At 38.7% G+C, this 9,330-nt stretch overlaps 1 protein-coding gene across 1 annotated transcript; it reads left to right on the top strand.

Moving 5' to 3' along the window:
* The first annotated feature begins 199 nt into the window (after positions 1-199).
* LOC148192110 (uncharacterized) lies at positions 200-3,945 on the top strand. Its single transcript, XM_088100003.1, has 7 exons — positions 200-607; positions 842-1,022; positions 1,296-1,567; positions 2,189-2,293; positions 2,546-2,634; positions 2,977-3,113; positions 3,872-3,945. Exons 1-7 carry the CDS (start codon positions 200-202, stop codon positions 3,943-3,945), a joined length of 1,266 nt encoding a protein of 421 aa, XP_087956129.1.
* The last annotated feature ends 5,385 nt before the right edge of the window (positions 3,946-9,330 follow it).

Genomic DNA, 9,330 nt, shown 5'->3' with positions numbered 1-9,330 from the left:
GGCATCGCGTGTTAATTCTGAAAACACGCAAAGGCAATTGATGGAGATACTGGCTGCAACTAGAGGTGCGCCTGGAGCATCTTCTTCTAACGCTGCCCCGCCTGCAGCTGAATGGAGTTTGGAGAGTTTCCTCCAACATCATCCGGCTAAATTCAGTGGGAAATGCCTTCCTGATGAGGCGGACCAGTGGCTAAGAGATATGGAGAGGATCTTCAATGCTAAGAGGTGTCCGGATGAGAACCGTTTAGCCTACACTGAGTACTTGTTGACGGGAGAAGCAAGCCACTGGTGGGCGAGTGCTAGAGCCATTTTAACGGACACTCACCAGCAGATTACCTGGGAAGTGTTCAGAAACAAATTCTATGAAGAGTACTTCCCTGACAGTGTCCGTTTTGCAAAGGAGGTTGAATTTTTACAGCTGGTTCAGGGCGGAATGTCAGTTTCTGAATATACGAACAAGTTCAAACACTTGATTCGTTTCAATACGATGGCCGCTAGTGAGGAGTGGCAGTGCAGAAAATTTGAGAACGGTCTACGCAGTGATCTAAAAGTTGTAATTTCCAGTTTGTGTATCAGAACGTTCCCTGCTATGGTTGAGAGGGCCAAGGTGTTGGAGAAGAACTTGGCAGAGGCGGAACGACACAAGAAGCAACAACAAGCTAGTAGGGGACCAATTGTGTCCAGGGGAGGTTCTGTTCAAAGGAAACTACCTTACACTCGTCCAAATCAATCAGCCAATACGAGTGGTTCTCAAGCATTGATTCCTGTCGGACAAACTGGACAAGGAAATGTAACTTGCTTTCAATGTGGGGGGCCGCATTATCGTTCATCCTGTCCTCAGCTAGTGGGAGGAAAACACTGCAACCGATGTGGACGAAATGGACACTTGGGGAACGAGTGTGACATGAGTGGAAGAGCAGTGATGAGACCACCAAACGCGGGAAGAAATCAGCCCAGGGGGGGACGAGCACAAGCAGTAGGTCGTGTGTACGCAATCACTGGAGCGGAGGCAGCAAGCGCAGGTAATCTTATAACTGGTGAATGCTTGCTGTTTGGAATGCCTTGTCATGTACTGTTTGATTCTGGGGCGACGCACTCCTTCATCTCGAAGGCGTGTGTTGAAAAGCTGGGAATAGTAGAGAGGGATATGCAGTTTGACTTGGTGGTATCAACACCAGCGGCTGGAGAGATTAGGACATCTACCGTGTGCATTAGATGTCCTATTGTGGTTGAGGGGCATAGTTATAAGGTGAACTTAATCTGTTTACCTTTGAAGGACTTGGAAATAATTCTAGGAATGGATTGGTTGGCTACCAACCATGTTATTATAGATTGTGGGAAGAAGGAGCTAGTTTTTCCAAGTGAAGAAGAGGAAGAACTGTCAATCACTGTTGGGCAGTTTAAGGAAGACATCATGGAGGGAGCAAGCTGTTTCCTTATCATGACGTATGAAGGCAGTGAGATGGAGCGTTCATCCAATGTTGATAACAGTGGAGGACGAACAGTAGTGGATGAATTTCCAGATGTTTTTCCGGATGAAGTACCTGGTCTACGCCCCATCCGTGAGGTAGAATTCACAATTGATTTGGTAACCACTGCTGCACCCATCTCGGTTCAACCTTATAGAATGGCCTCAGCTGAGTTGGCCGAACTCAAGAAGCAGATTGAAGAATTAATGGACAAGAGGTTCATCCGTCCAAGTGCTTCACCATGGGGAGCGCCTGTATTGCTGGTCAAGAAGAAGGATGGCAGCTCACGGCTATGCATTGATTATAGACAACTTAATAAGCTGACCATCAAGAACAAGTATCCTCTTCCAAGAATTGATGACCTACTGGACCAGTTGCATGGTGCGTGTGTATTCTCTAAGATTGACTTACGTTCGGGCTATCATCAAATTAGAGTGAAAGAGGAGGACATTCAGAAGACTGCATTCCGGTCTCGATATGGCCATTATGAGTACGTGGTGATGCCCTTTGGAGTGACAAACGCACCTGCAATCTTCATGGATTACATGAACAGAATTTTTAGACCGTACTTGGATAAGTTTGTTGTGGTGTTTATTGATGACATCCTCATATATTCCAAGAACTTTGAAGAACATGAAGACCACTTGAGGATTGTCTTGAGCGTATTGAGGGAGAAAGAGCTGTATGCCAAGCGTTCAAAGTGTGAATTCTGGATGAAGGAAATCCAATTCTTGGGGCACGTCGTTTCTGCGGGTGGTATTGCAGTGGATCCAGCCAAGGTGAAAGCAGTCCTGGATTGGGAAAGCCCACGTTCGGTCACAGAGGTTAGAAGCTTCGTGGGGCTCGCGGGCTATTATAGGCGGTTCATTGAGGGATTCTCTAAGATAGTAGCCCCTCTGACTTACCTCACCAGGAAGGACCAGCCGTTTGCTTGGACAGATAAATGTGAGGAGAGCTTCCAGGAATTGAAGAGGAAATTGACAAGCGCTCCTGTGTTGGTCATTCCAGATACAGCCAAACCTTTTGAAGTGTATTGTGATGCATCCTATCAAGGTTTGGGCTGTGTACTGATGCAGGAAAAGAGTGCAGTGGCTTATGCTTCCAGACAGCTGAAAATTCATGAGAAGAATTATCCCACTCATGACCTGGAACTAGCAGCAGTTGTGTTTGCATTAAAAATCTGGAGGCATTATCTGTATGGTGCAACGTTTCAAGTGTTTAGTGATCACAAGAGTCTCAAGTACCTCTTTGATCAAAAGGAATTAAATATGAGGCAAAGGAGGTGGCTTGAATTCTTGAAGGATTATGAATTTGAACTGTTATATCACCCTGGAAAAGCTAATGTGGTGGCTGATGCCTTGAGTAGGAAGGCCGTAAGAGTTTCTGCAATGATGGTGAAGGAGCTGAATTTGGTGGAGAGTTTTAGAGATCTAAGATTACAATTTGATTTAGGAATGAACGCAATAACGTGCTGTAATCTTAGAATTTCCAGTAATGTATTTGACAGAATTTGGATGAAGCAACGTGAGGATGTAGAATTGGTGAAAATTTTTAACGTGCTCGGTACAGATCAGGCTAAGGGGTTCAATGCTGGAACGGATGGTCTACTGAGATATATGGGGAGAACGTGTGTTCCAAATGACAGTGAGCTGAAGAGAATTATAATGGAGGAGGGACATCACAGCCGTCTTAGCATGCATCCTGGCATGACTAAGATGTATCAGGACCTTCGTTTGTCATTCTGGTGGCCTGGGATGAAGAGTGACATCGCACGTTTCGTGTCATCTTGTTTAACCTGTCAAAGAGCCAAGGCTGAACATCAAAGACCAGGAGGATTGCTGCAGCCATTGGAGATTCCAGAATGGAAGTGGGATAGCATCTCCATGGATTTCGTGACTCATCTGCCACGTACAGTCCGAAACCATGATTCAATTTGGGTAATTGTGGATAGATTGACTAAGAGCGCCCATTTCTTGGCTGTTAATTTAAAGATGTCCATGTCAAACTTGGCCAAATTGTATATTAAGGAGATTGTTAGACTGCATGGAGTTCCTTCAAGTATTATATCAGATCGGGACACGAGATTCACATCTCGTTTTTGGCAGTCATTGCAAGGAGAATTGGGAAGCAAACTGCAAATGAGTTCTGCTTATCACCCTCAGACGGATGGCCAATCTGAGCGAACCATCCAGACTCTTGAAGACTTGTTGAGGACTTGCGTCATAGATCATATGGGAGTATGGGATGAAGTTCTGCCGCTTGTTGAATTCACATACAATAACAGCTTTCAAGCAAGCATAGGAATGGCACCGTTTGAAGCTCTTTATGGAAGGAAGTGTAGAACTCCTTTGTGTTGGTTCCAAGAAGGCGAGAATGTGTTAACCGGACCTGATTTGATACAGCAAACAACCGAGAAGGTGAAACTGATCCAGGAACGTTTGAAAACGTCTCAAAGCAGACAGAAATCTTATGCTGATAAGAGAAGAAGACCCTTAGAGTTCTCTGCTGGTGATCACGTTTTTCTGAGGTTGAATCCAATCACTGGAGTGGGAAGAGTACTTCGTCCAAAGAAGCTGTCACCAAAGTACGTAGGACCCTATCAGATTCTGAAGAAGATTGGATCAGTGGCTTATGAACTGGCTTTACCTCCTCAACTGTCCAACCTTCATCCAGTCTTTCACGTCTCACAACTCCGGAAGTATATAGCTGATCCATCACACGTACTGGAGTTAGAAGACATCCAAATTCGCCCAGACCGGACACTGGAGATGCAACCTGTTTGTGTGGAAGACAGCCGCACCAGACTCTACAAAGGCAAAGATGTTCGTCTCGTGAAAGTGGTGTGGAATGCCAAGACTGGTGACTCAACATGGGAGGTGGAAGAGGCTGTGAAGAAATTGTACCCTCACCTATTCCCTGGTAAGCTTTAGAATTTTCGAGGACGAAAATTTTTGTAGTTAGGGGGAATGTGAGAACCTGATAAATTAATACACACTAATCCATTCTCTGATCACACCATTAATGCACCGTGCCACGTCAAAATGCACTCACACTTCCACTGCATGCGCCTGCCATGTGTCACGGTTGGAGCATTCTGAGAATGGTTAGTGGGAGACAAGTGGCGTGTGGAGGTTGGGGAGTTTATTCTGCATTGAGAAGAGAAAAATAATTCTGAAAAACTCTCCCTCTTCCTCCTGCATGCTTCATCTTCTTCTCAGAATTCCTGCTTCCAAATTCTCTACCCTCTCTCTAAACCGTTTTCATCTTTTCTCTAAGATAACTCACTATCAAACCTCTGATCTTATTTCAGAAACCATAGAAACCTTCTCTGCACTGTGAACATCATTCTGATTCGAACAGAATTGAGAACTGAACTGGTAAGTTCTCGTCTTTGCACCTTCGTCCATTTAGTTCCTGCAAACCAAAATTCTGGTTGCATGCATGAGTTAGAAGTCTGATCTGTTTACGGTTTTGGTGTGTTAGATTAAGTTGAAGTGGTTGAGTGAATTCTGATAGAAAGCCGTGAGAGCACGAGAGAAAACTCTAAGCCTTTGGAAGTGCACTGCTAGATCAGGTAAGGGAAGCTTATATGTTTAATGGATACTGTATGTTATATGTTCTGATTTGCATGTATGAAAAATCTGAAGTTTTAGCTGTTATGAAAGTTTTCTGATATCTGATATGATTTCTGGTTTTTGGTTGATCTGTTATGAACAAACACTACTCGTATGTATTATATGATGTTGATTTTGATTTAATTGCATGATTGATCTGATTATGTGTGAATGGAGTATGGTTATTGTATAGTTGGAATGATTAAAATGTTGAAATCTGTATGATGATGATGTTTACAGTGAATTAAATCTGGAATGAAAGTTATGAAGTTTATAAAATTGGAAATCTGGAAAATTCTGTTAAGATTGAAAAATCTGAAATTTCAAATCATCCCTTCTGATAAATGACGCTCGTCACTGTACGGTCTTAGACCGTTCGGTTTTCAGTAAAGTAACTTAGATTGGGATTCTTTCATTTGGAAGGAATTCTGCTCATGAACGAGCGTCCCAAATTGAATGTCGGAGCGTTCGTCTAGCTCAGCAGTATTTAAATATTTAAAACTTTATGAATAAGTAACGCTCGGTCTTATACCGAAGTGTTCGTCCTAAATAGCGTTCGGCCTTCTGTTGAACGTTCGTCTTTGATAGCGTTCGTCCTTATGTCGAGCGTTCGTCCTTTATATTGTTCGGCCTTATGTCGAGCGATTCGTCATCCATAGCGTTCGGCCTTATGTCGAACGTCCGTTCTTAATAATGCGTTCGGTCTTGTCACGAGCGTCCATTCTAATTCTCGCTTGGTCTCATACCTCGCGTTCGTACTAATTGAATAATTATTTGATAAAATAGCGTTCGTTCTAAAGTATTAGACATTCATTCTCCGTACGTCCGTTAAATCTCTGGCCTTAGTTTTCATTATGCAACCATCTTCAAATATGATTCTAAGTATTCTTGACAATCCATTGTGTATTAAATCTGGTCCATATTTTTATCACAAATATTTTCTAAGCACCAGTACACTTCAAGTCGAGTCAGTTCATCTAACTGGCCAAATAGAAAATTCTGTTTGTTGTATATTTCCCTGAGTATCCAGTAACTTTATTTGGACGTTCGTCCTACTTCTTCAATGGATTGAGCGTTCGTTATTTTTGACTCTTGAACCTAATGATGTAAACGATGATGGAATATGATAAGTTAAAGTGTGAACACTATGAGAACTGAATTTATGATGTTGGATTTTGGACGAGCGTTCCAGGGAGGAACGTCTCATATATATAGATTGAAAGATTGAATTTGTAAAGTATGACTGTGGTTAGTTAATGCTGGCTTGGTCCATCCTGATATTCCGTGATGCTCATCTTCACGTAGAAGGGAGTAGTCATGTGTGGGAATGGCAGGAGGTCTTCGTATCCCTCACTTAGCAGGGGCGAAGGATTAACCTCAAGTGGAAGCTGATTAGGTATATCCCGGCTACTACACCACTTGGGTGCAAGGACGCCTGTAACTACATGGTTCATACAGTCCGGACGGTCTGTCTTATATATCTTTCTATGTTAAATTACATGAATAAGTTACTTGATGTGCGTGTGAATTGAATTACGAACTGTATGTGGGTTGTATTAATTAAACAGTATAAGCTTACCCTTGCGTTTTCCATTTGTGTTGTCTACTGTTCATGTGTTTCCGTCTTGTCAAAATGCAATGATCATCCGTTGTGGATGTGAGCAGATGGTGATGCATCCCTTGAAGTCATGCTGGAAGAAGAAAATTTGGAGAATGCAAATCTGGTGGAAGTGGAAGTTAAAGCCGAGCCTTAGAGCGCTCGTTAGTTTAGTACTGTATATATATTAGTTCATTTTGGAACGTTCGGTTATCATTTTTGTAAAACCGTTCGTTATTAGTGCTCGTTATTTTTGAGCTGAAATTTGTAACTCTGAAACCTTAAGTGTTCTGTTTTAAATTCTCTGCACTTGAATACGCTAGTTAATTGTACATCAGCCGTTAGGCTTTGAACCTTGGTTTACTGTTAATATTAAGACTGATTACTGTTCACTGTTAATTGTAATTAATTCTGAATTATGGTATTACTATATTTTGGGATGTTACATGTTTTCTATAAATATTTTTTTTCTCGTTCAACTATTTTCTTCTCCTTTTCATATATCATCTCTTCTTTAATTATTAACTTTACGTTATAAAATTATTAAATTATTAAATTATAAAAACATAAAATTATAAAATTATATATTTATAAATTGATAACATTATAATAGTATAAATTTATAAAATTATATATTTAAATAGGATAAAAGTATAACATTAGAACATTTGACTTTCTTCTATATCGTTTTCCACATAAAACATATAAAATCCATCTTAATTAAGTCTTGCTCCATGCAAGAAAAAAGAAAAAAAAACGACAATCAATATATATTTTTTATTTTACAGAAGTTTATTAAAATATTTTTTATCAATATCATGTATCATGTCATATGTGAGAGGTAGTCATATTTGATTTTGGTAAAATTGTTATATAAGTTATTTCAATATTTAATGTTATTATCTTAAAACTCAAATTCAAAACTAATAATTAAACTGGAATGTCTTTATGGCTGGCAGATGAAAATTGATTGTTAGTATTGATTGCATGAATCATAATAAATTACATATAGACTAAAAAAGTTTTTAATGAAATATATTATTTTAATAAAAAGAATAATTACAATCTACAATAAAGTTGATTTATTGTAATCATTCTTAGCGATCGCATCCAAAGCACTAGTGGGGATGAATTCTTATAAAAGTTCTTTTCTTTTATGTACTCCATTGGAAATTTGAAATATTTAAACCAAAATATAATTTTTTATAATATTTAATAAAGACTAATTAACAAAGTCAGGTAGTATTTAATTGTGACTTTAAGCTATTAAAAATAAATAATTTGATATTCAAATATTCTGAAAAATAATAAAAATAAATAATTTATTTTTGATAAAATAATAGTTTTTAATAGAAATTGATTTTAAATAAAAAGTTGGACAAATATATCATTAATATTTCCTTGCCAAAGACAAAGGTGTTTTTAATTCTGTGTGTGCAGGCCTTGACATATTTTAATAGACTGATAGGAATGTGCTGTACAATTTGGTATTGCACTGCATCAGTTTGTAGAAAGAAAATATTCGACAATAAATTACTTGATAAATCCGACAACTTTTTCTAAGATAACTTTAACATCATCTTAAAAAATTAAATGTGTTCCTCCAATAATATTTTTGCACTGAACTCAATACTTTCAATCTGCAACAATCCTACGACTGTTGTTTGAAGCACAGATCATGAAATTGTTGAAAACTCTAATAAGACAGAAATTTGATGTATGCCTTTTGACCTCTAAAGTTACCTTGGTTTGATGTCTGAGCCAGAAAATGTTGGTCCCTTAAATACCAAATCAAAAACAAAAATTAATGCATTTTTGCGCTGATATATTGGACACAGGCATTTAAAATGTTTGCTTACAAAACATTTTTTTCTGCCGGTGTTAGTAGCAGCAATCATGCTATATATGCAATTTCTAACAATCACTTGAAATATAGATTGCAGAAAAAAAAGAAGACACTGAATAAGGATAATACTTCAAGAATCTAATTAATCACTAACTAACTTACAGAAACTCCTGATAGGCATAAAAAAGCCTACTCCTCAGAACTCAAAATGTTTTCCAACACATTGCAATTACATGAATTAGAAAATGAAATGTACATAGTACCTCTGAATAACCTGCGATTGTATTAAGAGTTGGTTTAATACTTCAATATCTGCTAAAACTTAAATGTTCTTGCATTTATTTATAATAACTGGGCCTGCCATGGAACCTTCCACTCCTTTTAAAGTTCAATGTGTTCTTACATGTGACATTGCGACAGATGCAGTGGCCATGGTACGATGAAAGAATTTTGTTTGTGCAATCGTTGGATGTTTTATATGGATAACTCATTATTTCTTGGATTTAATTTTCTGACATGTACACAAATGATCTGCATTTGACAATTGGTTATTTTCTTGATTTTAATGATGATATGCAAAATATGTGCTTTTTCTATTATCAAGTTATCTAACAGTAACAATATCACCGTCAAGCAGCCTCCAATTTCATCAAAATGAAGTATTTTTCTTTCATGTTACTTGCATTTTGGTCTAAATATGTCCACCTTCTTGTTCTTTTTACTTTAAAATCACCATGGTTCATTCCAAAACCTGTTGCCTCTGCATCAGAAAATGAGACTGATCACACGGTACTGCTTCAATTT

The sequence above is a fragment of the Vigna umbellata genome, chromosome 10 (assembly GCF_029865625.1).
Source record: "Vigna umbellata cultivar VRB3 chromosome 10, Vumbellata_1.0, whole genome shotgun sequence".
Taxonomy (NCBI): Eukaryota; Viridiplantae; Streptophyta; class Magnoliopsida; order Fabales; family Fabaceae; genus Vigna; species Vigna umbellata.
The sequence above is the reverse complement of the archived record's forward strand: the minus strand, read 5'-3'. Positions and strand labels throughout refer to the sequence as shown.

Coding starts and splice junctions, on each gene's coding strand:
- LOC148192110 (XM_088100003.1), top strand. CDS start 200: ATGGAGAGGATCTTCAATGCTAAGAGGTGTCCGGATGAGAACCGTTTA. Junction 1,023..1,295: donor AGCGGAGGCAGCAAGCGCAG/GTAATCTTATAA, acceptor AAATAATTCTAG/GAATGGATTGGTTGGCTACC. Junction 1,568..2,188: donor GTCTACGCCCCATCCGTGAG/GTAGAATTCACA, acceptor TTCTGGATGAAG/GAAATCCAATTCTTGGGGCA.